Source organism: Pristiophorus japonicus, chromosome 8, assembly GCF_044704955.1.
Source record: "Pristiophorus japonicus isolate sPriJap1 chromosome 8, sPriJap1.hap1, whole genome shotgun sequence".
Lineage (NCBI taxonomy): Eukaryota > Metazoa > Chordata > Chondrichthyes > Pristiophoridae > Pristiophorus > Pristiophorus japonicus.
This window is the reverse complement of record NC_091984.1, coordinates 117,366,370-117,390,442: the sequence shown is the minus strand read 5'-3', so window position 1 is coordinate 117,390,442 and position 24,073 is coordinate 117,366,370. Positions and strand designations below refer to the sequence as shown.

Here is a 24,073-nt window from a genome sequence, read left to right as displayed (position 1 = left end):
AAGTTGTCGCTCGAGTTCTCCTCAACCGTCTTCTCCCTGAGGCCGAGGAGCTCCTCCCAGAATCACAGTGCAGATTTCATCCCCTATAGGGCACAACGGACATGATCTTTGCAGTGCGACAGCTGCAAGAAAAATGCAGGGAGCAGCGCCAGCCCTGATACACGGCCTTTTTCGATCTTACAAAGGCCTGTGACACTGTCAACCATGAGCGCTTATGGAGCGTCCTCCTCCGTTTTGGATGCCCCAAAAGTTTGTCAACATCCTTCACCTGCTCCACGACGTCATGCAGGCCGTGATCCTTACCAGAGGTTCCAATCCACGTCTGGACCGGGGTCAAACAGGGCTGCGTCATCGCTCCAACTCTCTTCTCAATCTTCCTCACTACCATGCTCCACCTCACAGTCAACAAGCTCCCCGCTGGAGTGGAACTTATCTGCAGAACCAGTGGGAAGCTGTTTAACCTACTCCGCCTCCAGGCCAGGTCCAGGATCACCCCAACCTCTGTCATTGAGCTGCAGTACGCGGGCGACGCCTGCATCTGCGCACATTCTGAGGCTGAACTCCAGGATATAGTCGATGCATTTACCGAGGCATATGAAAGCATGGGCCTTATGTTTAACATCCATAAGACAAAGGTCCTCCATCAGCCTGTCCTCACCGCATAGCACTGCCCCAAGTCATCCAGATTCATGGCACGGCCCTCGACAACGTGGACCACTTCCCATACCTCAGGAGCCTCTTATCAATAAAGGCAGACTTGATGCGGAGATTCAACATCGCCTCCAGTGCACCAGTGCAGCCTTTGGCCGCCCAAGGAAAAGAGTGTTCGAAGACCAAGCCCTCAAATCTACCACCAAGCTCATGGTCTACAGGGCTGTAGTAATACCCGCCCTCCTGTATGAATCAGAGGCATGGACGATGTATAGAAGACACTTCAATTCGCTGGAGATACATCACCAACGATGTCTCTGCAAGATCCTGCAAATCCCCTGGGAGGACAGGCGCACCAACATCAGTGTCCTCGCCCAGGCTAACATCCCCAGTATTGAAGCATTGACCACACTCGATCAACTTCGCTGGGCAGGCCACATAGTTCGCATGCCAGACACTAGCAATTGCTCTATGCGGAGCTCCTTCATGGCAAACGAGCCAAAGGTAGGCAGCGGAAACATTACAAGGACACCCTCAAAGCCTCCCTGGTAAAGTGCGACATCACCATTGACACCTGGGAGTCCCTGGCCGAAGACCGCCCTAGGTGGAGAAAGTGCATCTGGGAGGGCGCTGAGCTCCTCGAGTCTCAATGCCGCGAGCGTGAAGAGATCAGGCGCAGGCAGCGGAAGGAGCATGCAACAAATCAGTCCCACCCCCCTTCCCCCGACGAATGTCTGTCCCACCTGTGACAGAGTCTGTGGCTCTCGTATTGGACTGTTCAGCCACCAAAAGACTCACTTTAGGAGTGGAAGCAAGTCTTCCTCAATTCCGAGGGACTGCCTATGATGATGGTCATCTGCCCTAATTTCTCCTTATGTTTCTCGGTGTCAAATGTTTTGTCTCATAATACTCCTGTGAAGCATCTTGGGAAGTTTTACTATATTAAAGGTGCTATATAAATACAAGTTGTTGTTGTCTCAGTGAACCAACCTGTTTTGTTGGACTCAAAGGCCAACCTTCGAAATGCAATCCATGTTATATGTTCTGGATCACATTAGTGTATTGAGAACTGATTTCAAAGCTGTTTTTTTACCAGGGCACACGCTGAGACAACCTGCATATTTGGAACACAAGGCCCCAAACATTCCAACTCCTGTAACAATACTGTCACAAAGTACCGTGCTAAAAGACACATCAGAGCCGAGGGATGTAAATCATCAAACAGCATTCCACAAGTTCCTTCTCAATGTGGTACTTGATGAGACTCTGAGGGGGCTTGACAGGGTAGATGCAGAGAGGATGTTTCCCCTCTAGAATCTAGAATTAGGAGGTATAGTTTCAGAATAAGGGTTCACCCATTTAAAACGGAGATGAGGAGGAATTTCTTCTCTCAGAGGGTCGTGAATCTGTGGAATTCTCTGCTCCAGAGAGCTGGGGATGTTGGGTCATTGAATATATTTAAGGTGGAGATAGACAGATTTTTGAATGATAATGGGTTATGGGGAGCGGGCAGGGAAGTGGAGTTGAGGCTAAGATCAGATCAGCCATGATCTTATTGAATGGCAGGGCAGGCTCGAGGGGCCAAGTGGCCTACTCCTGCTCCTTCTTATGTTCTTATGTTCTTATGTTCTTTCTCCGGCATCCATATGACTAAGGACATATTATTTAAGCAAGTGGAGGCCCCGACCTGCGGGAGAACACCAGTGGTGGGTCGGGGCCATAAAAGGAGCGGCGAGCTGAGGCCATGAGCAGTGTGGAGGCATATCACTTCAGGAAGCAGCACGAGCTGCAACAGCAGCGAAAAGTGATGTCATCAAGGTCCAGGTCGGTGATTGGAGCGTGGGCAGATAAAGCAGGAGCGGCGAGGTCGGGGCGAAGGAGCGGCGAGAGACTGTAGAGGGACGTGATCGGGGCCCAGGGGAGGCGTGAGTTCGGGGCCAGGGGCCCAGGGGCAGCACGGGCCAGCCCACACTGCGATATGTGTGCGCACTAGGCCCGTGCAGCAGAGCAGGTCTCCAGTCGTCCTGGGTAATCCTTGCCACTGGACCAAGACCCACCTCTGTCAAGCCCGTGTGATGGCTGGTGTGCAACACGTTAAAAAAATCCACACACAGGCATCTTCCACCCTTCTGGAAGTAGTTCAGGACCTGGAATTTTAGGTCCTTCATTGGAACACCTGTGAACTTATCCTTTTTTGCCATGGAAGCAAGTCATCCTCATTTCGAGGGACTGCCTATGATGATGAGATTTAAGCAATATTATTTGGAATGAAATATAGCATTTTAGCTTACCCAAACTTCAACTGACGAACAGTCTCGGTCAGACTCTAATTTAATGAGTGGCATCCTGAGCCAAGTCAACATGTTTAATCTGGAATGCCATCAAAATAGTTTTGAATTTCAACACAAAAACTACCAGGAAACCTGGCAACTCCCATTAAATACTACAGGGATTTGGATTTATTTGAAAAGTTTTTCAAAATAAAATGTCTCAAAATATCAGCTCGAGGAGAGAAAAGGTTTGATCTTTATTTGCTAATAGAAAGCAATTAAAACTTCAATTCTGAATACTTTTCATTGGAAATGTAAGAGGCTGACGTGCATTAAGATAAATGGCCTTGTTGCAAGAATGTGATACAATTTGTAGTTAGGCCGACAGGCACAAGAGGGCGCTGTTGTTGAAGAAAACTTCCATCAGTTCCAGACCTGGAGGAAAGTCTGCCCTGTTTCAGTTATCAGAAAGAAGACAATGGCTTATCGAGTGAGCATCTGCGGAACATCTTGCATTGAGTCCCCAGATTGTGATGGTAGCTGATCTTTGCCAAGATGGGTCCTACAACCAATCTCAGTGCCCCAGGTTAGGTTGGGGAAAATTACCCAGACTTCCTGATTGGTATCTTGTTAGAAGTGCATGTAAGTGGCCATCAGCTGCGGACAGGATTGACCTTGACTAGGAAGCACCCCGTGGACACGTACTAATGAGCCTCTCACACCAATAATGGACACTGAGGCAAAGTAAGCTACCTGTCCAAAAGGTGCTCGAGTGAATCCCCAAAATACTGTGTTGCAGTAACACAACTCCACTCAATTCAAGTTGTGCCATTTGATCACAAACCTGCTGCTGTCTACCACGACATCCTGAAAGGTCAATAAAAGCACGACAAATTTGATGAAATGGAATATATAGATTTAAAAAACAGCACATCGAGCATGCGTATCCTGCATGCCACACTTCCTGTCATCGTCGAAAGTAAAATCCCAGGCAATTTCTTCTCATCTGATTTGGATGTATGCAATTTTTTTTCCAGTTGATTGGCTCGTATGCAAATTTCCTCATTTTCATAAAACTGTAAAATAGGAATCGGAACTCAAGACACTGTAATTACAATGCAACAAGTTTACATAGTTTCCATTATAAATCTGGAGATAGGAATTTATAATGGGAATATTTTTTTAAATGGAATGAATGTACTATATAACTTGAAAATGGACACTGAATTAGGTCTGCACATCATGGTCCAATTATACACTGTCCTCTAACCCTACTTCACCTGATGGACTACCCATCATGTGCAATGCTAAAGTAGATTGTCTAATAATATTTAAAAAATCGTGCATCTCCAATCTGTTATAATTTTCCATCACGTCAAGCGCAACACTGCAAATTTCAGTGTAGAACATAAAAGAAAACGATATAGAAAGAAACGTTAGTCATGCAGGTTATGTATGCAAAGTCCTCCAGCCATAGAATATATTTTAATTGAGACAGGAGAAAGAGTATCCAGAGCATGACTGTTTCAATATTAAAAGAGAAAGCCGAGGTATTAATCTAATCAGCAATTAAACTCTAATCTCCCCTAGAAATTAAACTTTGTGTCCTTAAAGGGCCAATTTTGACCAAGCTCATTTTCTGGCATATTGCCAGAGTTACGCCCGTTTTTCTAGACCAGAAATACACCAGAAATATTTTGACAAAGTTTCCCCGTTGTATAATTCAAAGTTGACGCCTCGGGGGGTGGAGCTTGCTGTCTGCGTCGAAAAAACGATGCCGCACTTTCTGTGCAGGAACGACAAAAGTTTTTGATGTTATTTCAATGGATGCGCATGCGCAGTACAGCTCCAGGTTAGCAATCGGCCATTTTTAAAGAGCCAGTTGTGTGTGTCAGAAGGAGTGCTGTGTGAGAGCATTGGAAAACTCGGATCTGCAGCAATACAAGATGCAACGTGGTGCAAGGACCAAGAATTTCTCACAGGACGAAGTGGAGCCACTAGTTACTGTGATTGAGACCAGATGGCAGGAGCTGGACACTAGCAGAGGTCACATAAAAGTTCCACCCAAAGAAATGAAGAAACGCTGGAACCAAGTTGCTGAAGATTACTGTGCAATGGTCACCACCACGAGATCTGGAGGCCAGTGTAAAAAGAAGTGGCAGGACCTTGGTCAAGTAGTTAGTGTAAGTAATATTTCATTTATTCAATGGAATTGCAATTGTAAATGTGACCAGCTGTATATGTCCCACCCAGCAGAATGACACCCTCTCTAAAAAGTTGCATTTTAATTTTTGCAGAGGAAGGTGGCACATAATAAAAGGGAAAGAACTTGAACAGGAGGAGACCTGCAGCCTCGGACACCATTGGAAGAGAGGATCGGTGCTTGATGGGTCCTGCCTGGAGAAAAGCAACCACCACTGCACAAGCTGGGGCCCACACTCGAGGGAGAGGGTAAGTCCTGCAAATTCCACAGTCTGGCTTTGCTAAATGTTAAGTACTGCGTGGGCTGGCCATGCTTCGGTTCCTGGGGGTGTCTCCATCAGCTACGCTTCGGTTGATGCAATGTGCTATCATTCATCGTGGTCCTTCAAATCAGCCTGCTACCTGTGCTGTGTGAGCCTACTCATGCCACCCACCCTGCCCCCTCCTCTGCTGCTAACCACTTGCTCTGTTATATTTTGCAGAACGTGAGGCCAACCCTGACGATGCAGAAGAAAATTCAGACGAAGACGAGCCTGAAAAGGAGAACATTTTCCAATCTCACCCTGCAAACCAAGAGCATGGGGGTGAGGGTGAGGGGGAGGGGATGGAGATGGATGAAGCCCCCACTGTTTTACTGTCTTTGGAGGAGGTGCAGGTGCCATCCATTGAGGTGCCAGCCCCTTCCCTGACTAGTGATTTGAGTGTTGGTGGGACATTCCATGGTTTCCTAACTTCCGAGGCTGTGGGTCCCAGTGGTGGGGTGCAGCGAGGCACATCCAGTGCCCCACCTTCCGAGGTTGCATGTCCCTGTGGTGGGGTGTGAGCCACACCCATGGGGAGGAGGGGAAGGAGAGCTCGACAGCGCTCGCCTGAGGTGCAGGATCTAACAGATGTGGTTCAGATGATGGCAATGAGTGGGGAGAGCATTGACCTTACGTGATCACTCCTGGACATCATCAGTGGGACTGTCGGGAGAAATAACAACACTCTCTCGAGAAATGGGAACGATGTCAGTGACCATGAGGGCGGGAATGTCACAGGTAGTTGAGACAGTTTTGCTCAACATGAGGGAGGGAATGTTGCAGGTCATTGAGAAACAGTCAGGGTGCATGAGGGACGGCATGTTGGAGTTAGCTGCTGCAATAAGGAAACACGCCCAGACCCCGCGCCCATTGACACAATCAACTGTCACTCCCACTCCAGCCTCTGAAGAGCCCCAAGCTGGGCCCTCCACATTGCCGCCTGCCAGCCCCGCCCCTCACTCCCCCCCCCCCCCCCCCCCAACAGATGGGCACTACCCGAGATCTTAGAAAGAATAAGCTTGGTTCCAACCCCAGAAACACTGCGTCACCGCCTACGGGCAGGGATGGAGTCACCAAGAACAAGCGCAGCGGGCAGACTTAGAATAAGGTGGAGGAGAGATGGGTGCAGCCTTTGTTTGTTGCTGCTGTTGTTGTTGTTATTATTATTGTTACTGTTGTAACTGTTGTTCTCAAATTAAAAGATTTTTGTAAATTATGTAAATTTACAAGTTTAGAAGTTAGTAAGTGATCTTAAAGTTTTTAAGTGATTTTAGAGTTTGTAAGTGATCTTAAAGTTTGTAAGTGATCATAACTGAAAACTTTAAAGTTTGATACAAAAATAATTTTATTAAAGATAAGTACAAAGAGCTGTTTGTTAAACTTTTGAATGAAATATATTTTACATTAAATCTGAATAATTTTCATTATTTGTGCCATTATTAACAGCAGGCAGGACACATTCTTTATTCTCTCCCCCCCAAGGTCTGTCTAGATGGACCACACCCAAGTCTTGTGAATTTTCCTCTCCCTACCCCCCCAAACTCCATTGCAGTCTTGTGCCTAGTGCAGCAGCCTTCCGATCGGCACCTCCCTCCCCGGGCTCAGTGCAGCAGCCTTCCGATCGGCACCTCCCTCCCCGGGCTCAGTGCAGCAGCCTTCCGATCGGCACCTCCCTCCCCCCCCCCCCCACTCGCCCCCGGACTTGTTTTCCAGCTGAGTCCCGATCCCCTGTGTCCGGGCACGGGGCCGATTCTGATGGCTGATGCCCTCCAGCCCTGCTTGAAGATGTTCGGTGGTGGTGTGTGAGCAAAAAAAAAATGAAAACTTCAGAAATCCAAGAAATTTCCATGTACTCTGCCGAAAGGTAAAAAAGTTGAACTTTATTATGGATATTTCAAGTGTTCAAATATCAGTGATAAAGTTCAACTTTTTTCCCCCCAAAAACTTCAATGAAAAACAACGGCGTCTTCCAGTGCCGATTTCTCAATGTGCGCTGCTTTCTGTTAACTCACCAGAAGGTTTTTCGGGAGTGGCCAGATACGCCGACCTAGGATAAAAATTTGACATAAAAAAAAACAAACATAGAAAAATCGTAACTAAAGCAGTTACACCGGCGCAAATTCCAGGGGAAACTTTGAATTAAGTAATTACGCCAGAAAAAACGGCACGGCCAAAAAAATGGCGCAAATGACCCAGGAAAATTGAGCCTAATACCTTTATTCTCTGGATTTTTTTGCCTCTCCCAGGAGATCACATGGTTTCGGGTGGGGTGGAGTGATATGTTGTGATGCACAAGGTATTGCAATTGTGGGGGACTGGCTCGATGGACAAAAGAATACCTGTCTGTAACTGTTCGTATGTTTCTTCGTGTTCACCACCTGTCCTTGTAAAAGAGCGCAGCAACTGGCTTAGTGAGTAATGCCACGGGCAATCTGCTAGTTATACATGTGTCCATCACACTTCAGACATTCAAAGTGTCACATTTTAATAGATGCAAATTAATCACTTTAAAATAAAGAGAGGAAGAAAGCCGATCATTTCAAGATGGGGGCTTCTGACCAGAATCCAAAATTTGCAGGCAGCTCCAGTTGCCTTGCGATTGATCTCAAGGTTCTGAAACGGCTGCAGTCACCTAGATTTGCCTGTTTATACCACTTTCCCCATGGGGAGTATCTGAGAAATGGCCACCTGCAAACAACACCATGGGATATGTACACATGGTTGTTACAAAGCATGATAGTTGCTGCAGTGCGAATCTAGGTCCTTCTTGATGACATGGGTAGACCGCTGAGGCTCCCGCTCAGAATCCATTATGTCTTTTTCATTCCTCTGAAACAATGCGCTGTTCTGTAATTCTGTAATTCTCTGCTATTCTCTGTAATATGCCACCCAGGTAAACACCAATTTATGTTGGGATTTGTACATGGTTTGCTCTTCCCTGTAACATAGTGAAGCTCGATAAAGTAGCACTTAAGTTCAAATCGCATACTTTGTTGGGAGGATATCTGTTGTCTTTTGTAGTGCATTATAAAATCTACAGGTATGCCATTGCCATTCATGAGGAGTGACAGTTACTCATTGTGGTTAAAAATGTGACATTATTGTAAAAATATAAACATCAGCACCATATTTGTAAATGTGTCACTCTTGCTGATCTTAAATGTCACTCCTAATTGTTCCCCTATACCAGCAAAAGTAACTGATCAAAAGTGAAAGGAAACTGACCTCTACCGATTTTACAGGCACAGTGCAGAAGAGTGGATGGAGCGTGCTTCAAAGATGCAATATGACTCTCCAACCAAGATCTCAAGCCCGGCACCAAGCTCATGGTCTACAGAGCAGTAGTGATACCCACCCTCCTATGGACTATTTACAGTAAGCACCTCAAAGCACTGGAGAAGCACCACCAACGCTGCCTCCGCAAAATCCTGCAAATTCATTGGCAGGATAGGCGCACCAACATCAGCATTCTCTCTCAGGCCAACATCCCCAGCAACGAGGCATTGATCACGCTGGTCTCATCAGTCACCTTAGAACTCATTTTAGTGTGGAAGCAAGTCATCTTCAACTCCAGGGGGACTGCCTAAGAAGAAGAGAAGATGTCTCCGGGTTTAGATAATGTTGATGAACTCTTCAAGCTTCTCCTCGTGGTTTGATATCATCTGCACCCTCTTTGTGTATTCCCATTCTGTAACACATTTCCCGCCTGATGTGGATCCAAAGTGTGGCTGACAGTGGTTGCATTTTTAAATCAAATGACTTTCTGTTACTTAAAATTAGTGGAAGAAAACAATTTCAGTTTTACTGCATTGCCTGGTAATGAGGCATCCTAATTAACCTAAATATTTAGGGTAATAAAGTATAGAGCACCGGATTTCCAATTCACAAAAACAGGCTTGAAATCTAAGTCTTCCCTGTCCTTCAGGTGGTATTACTACAGCAGCACAGAGACTCTGATCCTTTAGCACTAAAGAGAGAACTTGGATATATATAGCACCTTTCATGACCGCAGGATCTCCCAAAGCATTTTACAGCAATGAAGTACTTTTGTTTTGAAGTGTAGTCACTGTTGTAATGTGGAAAATGCGGAGGCCAATTTGTGCACAGCAAGGTCCCACAAATAGCAATGTGATAATGACCAGACCAACTGCTTTTGCTGTTGGCTGATGGATAAACAATGGCCAGAACTACGCTGTTCTTCTTCAATAGAGTGCTGTGAGATCTTTAATGTCCGCCTGAGAGGACAGACGGAGCCTCAGTTTAACGTCTCATCCGATTTATTCAAAGTTGATCCTGTGCTGATGGTTGGGTTTCACTGGCAGTCAGCCATTCAGTGTCTGTGAATGCCCATCTTGCTACTCACAGAAGAATGTCTCGCAAGTCCAGAAATGTTAAATCATAATGAATATGTGGGATGTGGCACTTTAAGTTAATTGCAGTGTACATACCTGTGATTCTTTATAAAAGACTAAGACGCACCTGATGAAGAAGTAGTACATTATAACGGTGCTGTGACATTACAGGAGGGAGTTAATAGGGTTTCCTGGAAACCAAATGAAAATTATTTCTTGATAAACATACAGTACTGGCATCACAATCATTAAATCTCCACTGCAAATGCCTTCATTCATCAACAACAGGCAGAGCTCTTGACAGTTGCTAGCAGTGCTAAAGGTTAGTACTGAACAAAACCAGATCCCAAAATGCTAAAGGCATTTTAAACATATATTTATTATTTTAAATAGCTGCACATGTTAAATATGATTGGTTAACCACAGAAGTAACTTTATAATACAATTAAAAATAATTTGCTACAGATTGTTTAACTGATGTGGGAAAACATAATTCATGAGCGACTGAATTATTACACTATATTTCCAAATGACTGATGTGGCTAGTATACTCTGCACTTCAGATATGATTTCATTTTTTCCATAACCATTTCTTTTCCCTCAGATTTTTTGATAATTCGTGAATATATGATACAGGTGTCAGCTACTGTATTTAAAAACTGTCAGTGGTAAGATAGAAATGATCCTTGTTGGTTTTCAACTCTGAAACATCTGTGTAATGAAAACATTGCTCCCAAAGATAGAAAAATTTATCTGGAGAAAACAGCAATTGCTGATTATTTTTTTTTTTTCAATTTTTATTTGCCTTAAACAGTGTCCTTGCATCTCTGTCAGAGGGTTGTGGGTGTAACCTAAACATCAGGACTTCAGTGCATAATCTGAGGGCAGTGCTCCATAATGTGCTCCAGGGTCTGATTAGGAACTCCACAGTCACATGATGGGGATGCTTTAATCTTCCATCTATGGAGAAGGTGGCAGCACCTACTATGACTGGTTCTGAGGCAATTGATGGTTGTTTACCGTTTGTGAGCAAGATTTGATCCTTTAGGTTGTACTGCGGGGTCCTCTATAAGGAATCCATTCTGTATGTCACAGTTCTTCCAAGCATTTCGCCATCGGTGATCTGAGACGGTCAAAAATGGCCTTCTGTGGTATGAAAAAGTGTCACATTTCAAAGGTACCATCCTTCAGATTGCGATGCTAAACTGAGGTCCTGTCTTCCTATTCCATTACCTCTGGTGGACATTATCGATCCTATGCCACTATTCAAAGAAGAGCAAGGAGTTTTTCCTACCCCCAATCCCATTATTCTGGACAATATTCCTTCCTCAACCCATACCACCCAAAAGATTTAATCAACTGGTCATTCATCCCATTGCTGTTCATGTGAGGTCACTGGTACACAATGACTGTGGTGCTTGCCTTAATAAGAAAGCAAGAACTTGCATTTATATAGCGTCTTACATGGCCTGAGGATGTCCCAAAGTGCCTTACAGCCAATCGCATACATTTTTGACGTGTAGTCATTGTTGTAATATAGGAAAATGCGGCAGCCAATTTGCACACATCAGGATCCCACAGCGCCAAGGGGATAAATAACCAGATAAACTGTTTTAGTGATGTCAATGGAAGGATAAATATTGGCCAGGACACTGGGAAGAACTCACCTGTTCTTCTTCCAAACATGCCATGGGATCTTTTTCATCCATCTGAGAGGACAGGCGGGTCTCAGTTTAACGAGTACTCGATTACGTACCCAAGTCTCTGGAGCGGGATTTGAACCCACAACCTTCTAACTCAGAGGCGAGAGTGCTACCACTACACTTAACAGTTACTGAGATTCTAAAACAACTTATTTTGTGAAGCTTTCAGACAAGGTGGCACGTATTATTATAAAATATTTAATGATGGGGACTGTGTTATGCACACTGTCATTTCAACACTGGGGCTTTGGTTTGAAACTTGTCATCAGATGACCAAGATATATCCTGTATGTAATAGCCACATAAAAATATAGCCTTTGCTGTGTTCCAGTAACCCTGATGAAGCTGGTGAAAAAGGCCCTGAGGCAAAAGTAGCGAGAGCCTTGTGTGAACCTTTGTCAATTTTCTATGAGTATTATTTGCAACAACTCATAATTTTGAATGCTGAGCTAAAAGTTGATTGTAAAGAAGCTCAAGTAGTCTTCTCCTGTCCACACTACCTGTGGCAATGTGCCAAGAGTTAGCTCCCAATAATGCCTGCAGTGCTTCCTTTCTTTACTTCAGCAGTGAGTTTGAAAATACATTTGCACAGCTTCACCAAGGTGTGCCCTAGAGTCCATGATATAAAATATTAAAATATTAGCATAATTTAAAAATTCAAACCGCTCAGGGGGTCCCTTCCAATCCTGGAGGCTGTTCTATAAATGTGTTTCTTTCCTCTTTTCATTTGAACTGTTTGATTGATGGAATTAACAGATGTGAGAAGTGAATTAAACAGACAAGATGCGGAGAACAGCAAAGATGCAGCCTGTGACAACCCAAGTGGAATATTCCATTTACAAGTGGGGGCGGGGGGAGGGGGGAAGAACATAATCCTAATATTGAAACTGCACATGCTCGCGATCTTACATCTATGGAATACTGACCAATGTATTGGACTTACAGACAAATTATTCACTCGCAGGGGCTAGCTGGGTTCTGATGGGCAAATCAAATTGGAAGCTTACAAATGCACAGGAAAATTGTGGGCAGTTGTGTCAAACTTTATTATAATTTTAATAAAGCTACCCGTAGCTTGATATGATTTTTAAATAAGTTGTTAGTTATTTAACTTGAGCTCTGCCCGACTTAATTTCCAATGAATGTATGTTTGATTTTTTTTCCCCCGAGCAAATATACATAAATAATGGTCCATTAAAACAGAACAATATTTCCCAGGTTTGGGACTATACTGATCTGTGAAGTATTATTTACAGACCGACTTAAATAGTAACATTGATTGCACTGTTTCTGTGTTATTGTTTAAAATCTAGCCAGTTACCAGCTCTGCTTCATTAGTTTACCATTTAATGAAGACAATTCTATTGCAAATCAAATCTCAAGTTCCATCCAACCTGTTTTATTACCGAGTCTTTTGAACCATTTGGTATTTACGAGTATATATTGAAAAGTGAATTACAATTCTGGTTTCCATTTTTACTTTCTGATAATTTGGATGAAATTGTGTCAACTTCATTCAGAGGTAGCACTCTTGAGTCTGACTCAGCTGATTGTGGGTTCAAAGCCACACTCCAGCCCAGTTTTGGTCTCCTTATCTAAGGAAGGATATACTTGCCTTGGAGGCGGTGCAATGGAGGTTCACCAGGTTGATTCCTGGGATGAGAGGGCTGTCCTATGATGAGAGTTGTGTAGAATGGGCCTATACTCTCTGGAGTTGGGAAGAATGAGAGGTGATCTCATTGAAACATACAAGATTCTGAAGGGGATTGACAGGGTAGATGCTGAGAGGTTGTTTCCCTGGCTAGAGTGTCTAGAACTAAGGGGCATAGTCTCAGGATAAGGGGTAGGCCATATAAGACTGAGATGGAGGAATTTCTTCACTTGGAGAGGGTTGTGAATCTTTGTAATTCTCTGTACCAAAAGGCTGTGAATGCTGAGTCATTGAGTGTATTCAAGGTTGAGATTGATAGATTTTTGGACTCTAGAGGAATCAAGGGATATGGAGATCAAGCGGGAGAGTGGAGTTGAGGTTGATGATAAGCCAGGATCTTATGGAATGGCTGTATGGCCTACTCCTACTCCTATTTCTTATTTTCTTGTGATCTGTATTCACACTTCAATGCAGTGCTGCATTGTGAAAAGTGCTCGCTTTCAAATGAGGTGTTAAACTGAGACATAAAAGATACCTTGGCACTGCTTGAACAAGAGCATGAGAGTGCTGCCAGTGTCCTGGCCAACATTCAATGCTCAACCAAACACCATTAAAGACAGATTAACTAGTCTTTTCTCTCATTTGTTGTTTGTGGGATCTTGCTGAGCCAAACTTGGCTTTTTGCCTATGCAACAATAGTGACTACACTTCAGACGCAACTCATTGCTTATAGACTCCTTTGGGATGTCATGAAGTTATGTAAGACGTTATCTAATTGAAAATTATTTATTTCTTAAATTAGATGCATCTACTTGATATAGCTATCCAGAGTGCTCTTGTGTATTTGCAATTTGATTTGCAAAGCAGATTCCCATTGTCCGTGCGGAGTGAATATTTACCCCTCAATCAACATAACAAAAACAGATTTTCTGGTCATTAGCATATTGGTGTTTGTGGGAGTTTTCTGTGCGCAAGTTGACTGCCGCGTTTCCCACATTACAAGTGACTACACTCCAAAAGTACTTCATTGGCTATAAAGCGCTTTGCGATGTCTGGTGGTCATGAAACGTGCTATATAAGTCTTTTTTTCTTACATATACATCTGACATGGTACATGTATAGTGATCTATGATAGATGTACTATGGGGGTAATTATTGATTGATGAGGAAAAATGCCAGAAAAATGTTTGAAAACTTGAACTTAAGTCAGTAGCGGAAAAACCCAAAGATAATCTCTGCAAATGGTAACCAATGGCAATTTGGCAACTTAAAGTAAACAATGTTTAGTTTAAGGTGCAATGAGGTTTCCAGCTTGCGGTGCTTATTTTTTTGCAATTTCCAGCGATTATTATTCAGCTCTGATTCAAGTGGTCTTTCATTAGAAATGTTAAGTTCAAAATAAAAATCAGGAAAAGCTGGAGAGGAAGATTTGAAAATGAGCCTTTTCGCTCACAATTGCTTTACTGCTTTAATCAGGCCTCTGGAATTTGCTTAAATTTAATATAACTCAACAACCGATGGAATGCTGGTGCTGCCAAGATGTTGCCCAATCCAGCCAAAGATAAGAATATCTGCCCACTTCTTTACTGTGGTACCGAAATAAACACAAAGTGCAATTTTATTGTCCATTGATGTTTTACCTCTCATGTCTGAAAATCAGAAACCCGATATGTAGGTTTATGTTTCAAGCAGTTTGTTACAGGTACAATTACAGGTACTACTTGCTTGGAGAGCTGGGTCTACATTTAAGGTTGGTGCACTGCCTATAAGATTAAGATTTCCTACACAGTTAAGAGTTGCATCTGACCTTGTTCCTTTTTGCATTAGTTTGTTTTTAGCAGACTACTGTTGAAATATCATTAAGTGTCCATTTCAGTTTCATTTTAAAAGAATACAGGTACTTGAACCACAGTGTTAGACTCATTCCAGAGTTAGACATTTGGATTAAACTGATTTAAATTTACTTTCCACTTCACCCAAATGTTGGAGTACCAAAATCTGAATTCCATTTTCTTACCTCAAGCTTTCTCCCTTTACTCCGTACTTCCCTGAAGGCAGCAGCTTATGATGTGATACAGCTCCATCGGCTCGACAGTCCTTTGGTACCTTGTCAGTGAACACCACTGGGCTATTCAACCACGGGGTTATCCAAGTCAAGCTGACCCTATACTAAAATCAGGGGAGGGGGTGATTTCCTCGAAACCATGTGTATAACAAAATCATCAAACCATTTATAAGGAATAATCTTATGATTCCTTAACACATGGAGCACAGGGGGAAACTCCTCCTGTATTGAAGAGGAACTTTCACAACCTTAGACATCTCAAAGCGCTTTACAGCAAATGGAGTATTTTTGAAGTGCTGTAATAATTTCAATAAGCACAACTCGTGTATGAATTAAAGAAAGACAAACTTGCATTTATATAGCGCCTTTCACAACCTCAGGATGTCTAAAAGCGCTTTACAGCCAATTAAGTACTTTTGACGTGTAGTCCCTGTTGTAATGTGGGGAAAACACAGCAGCCAATTTGCACACAGCAAGTTCCCACAAACAGCAATGAGATAAATGACTGGATAATCTCTTGTTGCGTGATGTTGGTTGTTTACTCCGTTGCTCTTTCTAGCAGATGTCACTAGATCAGGAGTATCTCCTGACTGGGTATGCCACGAGTAACTGTGGTACGGTAGCCCACCACTGACCTGACTCGGGTCAGTTAACTCAGCATTGGTTACAAACCTGGGACATTTTCTGCATGGGCTAACTCACACTACATGGTCGATTTACCCATTGGACCATTGGGAAATTGCTTTAAAAAATTATATATAAACAGTGCATGGGGGTCACCAGGAAGAGAATTGAATATTGTGGATGCAATGTCTTCTGATGTCGAGGCTCAGCTTTCACTGGCCCCAGCACAAATTCTCCTGTCTCTCAGCAACCGGCAGGGGCAATGTTGCGAGCCATCTCGTCTTATTCCTGCGGTCTCCCTGATGTTATCCCATCAGATTCAAAGGTAAGTACTGTGATGTCGCCACCTGCAATCACTGCAGTCCAACTAGGTTTGTTTTAACCATCACAGTATTATAACTTTCAATATCAGAAATATTTCCAGGCACTATTATGCAATTTTACTCTATTGGTAGAGCGTTGAAACTATTGTTTAAAGGGAACTAGTTGCTCTTGGCAACTAGTCACAGAATGAAGAGTGGGTAGCAGATGTCAGTGGGATGGCTCTGTACAGCAACATGCAAATTCGATGCACATTGGAATATACACACACCGACCGGACCAAGCGTTCACACCGTCCCCTTGGACAAGCCGTCTGGACATTGCTGCATTAGGACGAGTGCACATTCATTACGAACAACACCGGCACTCACTTTCAGTGGCACCACCCTCAGGCTCCCCCCCTTCCCTCGCCCACCGCCTCTCGTCCCCTCCCCGGGGAATCCAGGAAGCTTGTTGAGTTCTCCAGCCACAGGGAGCGCAGTGATGTAACTTTACGCCAATAAAAAGCGGTCGGAATTCCCGGCGCCGTCCAATGGGAGGGAGCTTGGGCTTTTGTGTGTATGTGTCGGCCTGATTTGGGTAGTGCCGAGATGGCGCTGCTGTGAGAGGAAGGGAAGCAGCAGCAGGAGCAGGAAGAAGCCGGGAGCTCGAGCGCAGGCAGGCAGGCGGAGCGGTGTGTGTGTGTGTGTGTGTGTGTGGTGAGGGAGAGAGCGGGGCTGGCTATTTCACATCAACCCCGGGTATCCCCACAGGATCAGACACTCGCAACCTGTTTTAGGTACATGGTGGAGCAGGAACTGCTGAAGTGCCCCCCTCCCAGAGACTTTACATTTCATACAAAGTTCAGCCACTGTTCTCATTTTAAAGAGACACCTCCTGCTGCGGGCGACCTTGGGGGATATTCGGGGATTTTTTTTGGCTCGGGTTGCAATTGTTAAGCAACATGCCAAGCAAAACCAAATATAACTTGGTGGATGACGGGCACGATTTACGGATTCCTCTGCACAATGAGGCGGCTTTCCAGCATGGGATCAGTTTCGAGGCGAAGGTTTGTAACTTTTTCACCACTCCATTCAAAGCAGCCGCATGAAAAAGCGCGTTGGCGACTTTGGTCTTTTATAAAAGTTTCCCCCCCTCTCCCCATTTGTTTTCCACAGTACATCGGGACGCTGGATGTCCCCAGACCAAACAGCAGGGTGGAGATCGTTGCTGCGATGAGAAGGATCAGGGTGAGTGAGTTTGTTATTTTAACTCCGTGAATGACACCTAATGTCCATCACTCTGGGTCCATGCATTCATTCGCCGTGTACTATAATCATGTGCTATGGGTTGCATTCAATGGAATACCGAAGTGCCTGTGATGTTACAGGATTGAGATCGGAAGCTTTGCAATTGAGTGCTGCAGAATAAAAGCGGAGCCCAGTGTTAGCTGGCTAGATTTTGGAGCTATTCATTACATTTCTGGTTGCAGTCAGGCCAGTCAATGCAGCAGAGGGAAGCGGGGTCATTGACTGGAATTGTGCGATTGCCTTTAGTAGCCGCGATACAACTCTCGAGTTGAGAATTGTGAAGAGCGATGAACCTATGCCTTCGGAGAAATGATAGTGCGAAGCGAAAGGACATTTTAACATCCATCAACCGACAGAACCAACTCTGCATCCAGCAGCAGAAATTCACAATAGTCTGATGAGTTTGGGATACTAATCCATGAATAGGGCCACTCCACAGGCACCAGAAGCCCAGATAACGTCTTATTTTAATACACATGTATGGTTCAAGATGAGGAAATCCGCACCGATCTAGAGGACAGCTTGTCTGTTGTTTTGAATCTGATTTATAGCCTCTGATTTGTGTCTATTTAATGAAGCTTCAAGCTGCACAAAGCTTTATTTTTTTGCTGTGAGTTGAAGTGTGCAGGAACCACCAGGAGCAAAGCAACACTGAGTGGAGTTACTTTATTGAAGCTGCGATATGTGTCAACTACACAACCCACGTGACTACCACTAAGCAACAGCTTGCATTTATATAGCACCTTCGTGCACCTTTAATGCAAAGAACACCCGCAGGCGCAACAATCTGTCGTCTGATATGAATCTAGTCTTGTTTGCAAGAATGGTTTCAAACTAGTTGCAGTGCAGGCGGAGCTAAAGATCTGTTGTTCTGACACAGCTATTGCCCATTCAACATTCAGGTTAGGTATGGTAGCATTTATTTATATGTAAGAAAAAAAATGCAAAGTTATTGGTGGGGTTTTCTGGGTGAATATTACTCTTGCTGAGCTCACCGACTTACAGGCATGATTTGACCCTTCCTTTGTTCATTGAGTGAAGTGTAGATATTTAAGGAGGAAGAAAGACCTGCATTTATAAAGCGCCTTTCATGACCTCAGGATGTTCCAAAGTGCTTCATAACCCATGAAGTACTTTTGAAATATAGTCAGTGTTGTATAATTGAGGGAAGCGCAGCAGCCGATTTGCGCACAGCGAGGTCTCAAACAACATTGAGATAAATGACCAAACAATCTGTTTTTGGTGATGTTGGTTGAGGGATGAATATTGGCCAGCACATTGGGAGAACTCCCTAATCTTCCACCGAGCTTTCCGAGAAATCAACCAGGTCTCGGAGGAGAGGGAGAAAGTGGTGCGGGTGTAAAGGAGGTGGGATAATAAGAACGTGATCCGTCTTACCATTTGGATCACGTTATCGCTCTCAAACCCGCACTTTAGACCTGGATCACGTTCTTTTCCCCGCGCCCCCTCGGCAGGCTCTCCACGCTCTTTATCCCCCACCCCACTAAATTTTGACCTCTGAGTTCTCTCTCTTTCTCCCCCCCCCTGCTCTCTTCCCCCCCCCGCTCTCTCCGCCCCCCCCCCGCTCTCTCCGCCCCCCCCCCGCTCTCTCCGCCCCCCCCGCTCTCTCCGCCCCCCCCCCCCCGCGCTCTCCGCCCCCCCCCGCTCTCTCCGCCCCCCCCCGCTCTCTCCGCCCCCCCCCGCTCTCTCCTCCCCCCCCCGCTCTCTTCTCCCCCCCCCGCTCTCTTCTCCCCCCCCCGCTCTCTTCTCCCCCCCCCGCTCTCTTCTCCCCCCCCCGCTCTCTTCTCCCCCCCCCCGCTCTCTTCCCCCCCCCACTCTCTTTCCCTCCTCCCCCCCCGCTCTCCTCCCTCCCCTCCCCCCCGCTCCCCTCCCCCCTCCCCCCCGCTCTCCCCCCCCCCCCCGCTTTCTATCCCCCCCCCCCCCCCACCACGTGCTCTCTTGGCCCCAGTCTCTCTCCCACTTCTGATTTCCTCTCTCGCTAGGTAGGTGACGCAAATGTTCGTATAGATAATCGCAGCGATATTCTCGGCAAATGACCTGGAGATAACCGAAAAGCCTGAATTCAGCTCCAGGCTCGAGCGGCAATGAGCTCCACGTGGGTCGTGGTTCGGCCCACTTCCGGCTTCCTCGTATGTCATACTGCGCATGCGCGACCGGATCGAGCGCACATGCGCAAAACGGGTGGAGTCCGCGGCGCGCATGTGCAGGAGGACACAAAAATGCTCGTGCAGATAATCACTCTGATCTCTCGGCACCCTGGTCCGTTGATGAGCATCCACATGACCTCCATCTCTGACCATCGTGTATTTTTACTGAAAATGTCCATGACCAGGAGTTCAAGGTCCACAGAAACCTGAGTTAGCTGTTTTCTTGCCCACATATTTTCCCTATCACACCCCCACATTCATAATTTCCAGTAGGGATAAGGAATACTGTTTTTTTCCTCAACCTCCCTAACCCTGAGTTAATGCCTTTTATAAATATGGTGCCGTAGCCCAGCTAACTCAGCACAAATCAAGGATCCAAGCTATGACATTCCTAGTCTGTATGCCTCAGTTCACATTCAGTGCTATATTTACTGTGAGTTTCCTACTAGTACAATAAATACTAGTTATTTACCTAGTGTAACAGGTTAAAGAGGGAATTTTACCATTAATATGTTCACTTGCATTTTTTTCCAGATAATAATTTTTACATTTTAATTTATTATCCTTTGCTAAATTTACATCGGATATACGACACAGAAACAGACCATTCAGTCCAACCAGACCATTCAGCCCACCCAGTCCATGCTGGCATTTATGCACTACTCAAGCCTCCTCCTGTCTTTCCTCTTCTAACTCTATCAGCATAACCCTCTATTCCCTCCTCATATGCTTGTCTAGCCTCCCCTTAAATGCATCTATACTATTGTCTTCAACCAGTCCCCATGGTAGAGTTCCACATTCTCGCCACTCTTTAGGTAAAGAATTTTCTTCTGAATTCCTTGGAAGAGATTTCTTGGTGACTATCTTAATATTGCCAGCCTCTAGTCTATTTATGCTTTGTCAAGTCCATGTGGTGACTGATGTGCAGCGGCTACCACATGTTTAAAAAAAAATCCACACACAGGCATCTTCCACCCCTTCAATTGGAGTTCAGGACTGGAATATCGGTCCTTCGTTGAAACATCTGTGAACTCATCCCTTTTGGTGTGGAAGTAAGTCATCCTCATTCGAGGGACTGCCTATGATGATGCTCTTCCCCACAACTGGAAACGTTCTATCTATCCACTCTTATCAAAATCTTTTGTAATCTACCCCGCCTGTTCACCCTTTCCTGATATGTATACCCTCGCATTTTTGGTATCATCTTTGTAAATCTTCTCTGCATCCTCTCCAGTGCCTCTATTATCCTTTTTATAATATTGCAACCAGAACTGCACGCAGTGCTCGACACGGGTTTAGCATAACTTTCCTACTTTTCAATTCTATACCTCGAGAAATAAACCCTAGTGCTTGGTTTGCTTTGAACCTTTTTTGTTTAAAGTAGTGTTGGAAATGATTATGACATCATTGGTTCAGTGATGTCAGTGAGCTTGTACTGCAAGGAGGCTAAATGAATCCATGTGGTTAAAGTGCCCTGATTGCTGGAGAACATTGGGTTCATGACGGCACCCGCTGCTGCTAGTTCTCTCACACACTCTTGGATTCAATAACTTTTCCCCAACCCCTCCCACGGCCCACAGCACTCAATGTTCAAACAGAAACTCCCTTTCATTTTGAAAGGAGTACTTTGGTGATTCCTTTTGTTAACACGCAGTTACCAAAAATGCAACGAGGGCCTTCCATCTCTGTGAAGGTCTTTCTTCCCCCAGTTTTTTTCCCCCCTTTTTCTCCCCATCGCTCTAAAAGCTTCCAAACCTGTTTGGTATGGTTCTAAAGGTGGCTGTGGCCTATAGCAGCTTGTCCAGGTTAGCATTGACACCAATTCTAGCATTCCATCTCTCGTCTGTCAGACTGGCTGAAATCAGCCTGGTGATTACAGAGCAGGAATTGAATCTGGGTGCTGTCTGACGGGTATGCTCATTGCTGCACCACTCATTCTATCGACTCACCGATGGGTCGAGGACACAATCCATCAAAGATGGCTAGTCAGGAATAAGGACTTGCATGAAAGTGGACCCATTCCCACTCGACCTCCCATGAAAGTATACATTGTGGAATGAATCCTGTTCTGGATTCAACTGGCATAAAGTACAGTAAATGACTGTACTGTGTGAATTCCAGATTTTAAAAGGGAGCTGAAAATTCCTCAGGAATTTAAACTTTAAAATTGCCAGGCCAATGTAAGCTTGAAGCCACAGTTGCTCTGAGATTGTGTCTTTGAACTGTGCAAAGACACGGTGGTCACAAACCATCTCGGCTGTAATGTAAACATTAGCAGACCTTGGACCTTGAGTGGCATTAAGGAAAGTGGATTCATGTCAAGCAACTGCATTAATCTGTTCTGTAAATCTGCTTCTGTTCAGTAATGTCTGTCTGTTTACATTCTTGTCTAAAACTGAATGTCGTTACAGGAATAGGAAAATGTGGGTTTTTTTGTGGTTAGCTGAAGTCCAATTGTCGGCTTCATGCTATTGGATACAGCTGTTCTTATTTTTACTGTTCTATCATATTCTCTAGACCACGATCCTTGCAATAGTTTTATCATATTGCACTTGCTACAATCTCTTCCAGCCCACAGCTTGTGTCTCATAAATCTTAAGCCTGATGTTTATTCATTCAGATTGCATCCAGTAACTAAATGTCTGCAGCTATCTGTCTGAGCTTTCCTACGAGGAATGATAAAGCTGTGTCGTCGCTTGATTCTGTGTGTTCAAAACTATTTTGCAAGTGATGGGCATATCATATCTATTGTCATACATTGCGATTGATATTTTCAATTAATCCTTCACGGAAGATGTTCATGCAAAATCCAAGAAACTACAATGAGGAACCTGGAAAATCAGGCACGTTGCCTTGCGTAAGCTAAAGAAATGCAGTTAGTTTCGGAAAGGTGGAGGATTGCAGATGGTGTCCTTGCCCACATCGTGAGTGTCGGTAGATGATTTGACCAATGGGGACAAAATGCTTCTTTGCAAGCAGGAAATGTAGAGGCATCAATCGATCACGGTGTCCATCGATAAGTCTAATTATTGCACCAGCTCTTGGTGAATGGCAGAACTGATTCCTGTTTGGTGCTGTTCATTTAAATTACCTTTCCAGGAGAACATGTCTCATCCTTAAACCTCAGTTAGTTGACCCGCTTCTGCTAATTGTTGTACTAAAGGCCACAACTTCAAATTTGTAACGACATATTTCTCACGTGCTATGAGCAAGTTATCTTTTGGTGCATTCGGGTCTTTCAGCCCCATATAGCAATTTTCTGACATTCTAGGCTCTGAGAATTGTTTAGTCCATTTGACCATATATGGGGATGTTGGCCAGTTGTGGCAAACTAACCAGCTTTCTTTTTGTGAAATACACAATATTTGCTCCACTTTTATCCAAGGCTACTCAAAACTGAGGCAGGCGCTTCTGTCCCTAATTATGGATGCTGGGGTTATCTCAGGACAGCGGGTGTGGCCCACTGCCAGTGAAGCCCATTATCCAGCCCTCGAAGCTCCTGGAGTTGTTTTCTATTTGTGAGGTTGATTACCTAGGCTGCTCCTGGTTGTTTGCAGCACTTTGAACGTCACAGGCTTGGAGGATTGGAAAAGACCGGATTCTCTTTGTGGGTGGGGGCAGGGGTGAGGGTGGTCTATAATAATGAAGGGAATTCTTTTCATCAAATACTGCAAACTATCAGTGAAGAAATCACTTCAGAGAGTGAGTGGTGGAGAAGATCATGGTGACATTGAGTGGAGCAGACCAAACATGGTAGCAGTGGAGATGCAATGCCGACCAGATCAGGAAGAGATTAGCAACTATTCTAGCCATTTTGGGGTGGCGGGGTGATATTGTGAGGTATTGACTTTTAGTGCAGGGGAGGTTATTTTTTTGACCTCTTGAGGTTTTGCGCTTTAAAATTTTCATGTACAGGCATAGATTTTTTTTTTTAAACGGCTATCCATAGGAAATTGTGCTCATGGTGTAGCCAACAGCTGCAAATCTTGGGATCTGTGGAATGATTCCGAATGCTTCTCCAATAAATGTGTAACATTTTATTAGAAAATAAAGTGATTATGTTGGACATGGTGTTTACTCGTGAATCTGCCTGGCAAAAAAAGACATTTTAATCATGAGCGAACCTCCCTCTAATTCTGGCACATGGATCTGCTCCACTCCCAAGAGTTTAGACAACCCTGAGCTGTTGAACATTAACACTGCTTCAATGTGCTAAATGAGCAATCGATATCCTGATCCACAGATCTGATTATGGATTCCTGTAACATGTTCACCGGCTTTTGCTCCATGTCTGGCTCCGTCAGACTTGTTTGACGTGTTTGTGTTTTATTTGGCTAGCTGTACACTGAGGGTACGGCAGCTAGGGTCCTCCTCTGCTGCTAGTGAGACAATGAAATACATGACAAAATGGTAACAGGATCAACCCGCAGTGGATTGTGATACGTCCTTACTATACAGTATAAATGCACACGAGG

General features: G+C 44.6%; 2 protein-coding genes across 6 annotated transcripts in view; one reads left to right on the top strand and one right to left on the bottom strand.

Moving 5' to 3' along the window:
• LOC139268154 (eIF-2-alpha kinase GCN2-like) overlaps nt 1–15,255 on the bottom strand; it is a 126,567-nt gene extending 111,312 nt beyond the window's left edge. The window contains exon 1 of the mRNA XM_070886194.1: nt 15,149–15,255. The gene's annotated coding sequence lies outside the window, so the exon portion shown is untranslated. The remainder of the gene's footprint in view (nt 1–15,148) is intronic.
• A 1,468-nt stretch (nt 15,256–16,723) lies between these two features.
• The window catches only part of nos1apa (nitric oxide synthase 1 (neuronal) adaptor protein a), a 498,327-nt gene continuing 490,977 nt past the window's right edge, over nt 16,724–24,073 (top strand). For 4 of the 5 annotated variants that reach the window (XM_070887344.1, XM_070887340.1, XM_070887339.1 and 1 more), the window contains exons 1-2: nt 16,724–17,189; nt 17,299–17,370. In XM_070887344.1, the coding sequence (XP_070743445.1) occupies nt 17,085–17,189; nt 17,299–17,370 (177 nt within the window). In that variant the 5' untranslated portion in view covers nt 16,724–17,084. Of the gene's footprint in view, nt 17,190–17,298; nt 17,371–18,201; nt 18,338–24,073 lie in introns of those variants that run through there. The other variant, XM_070887343.1, reaches the window with a different exon arrangement.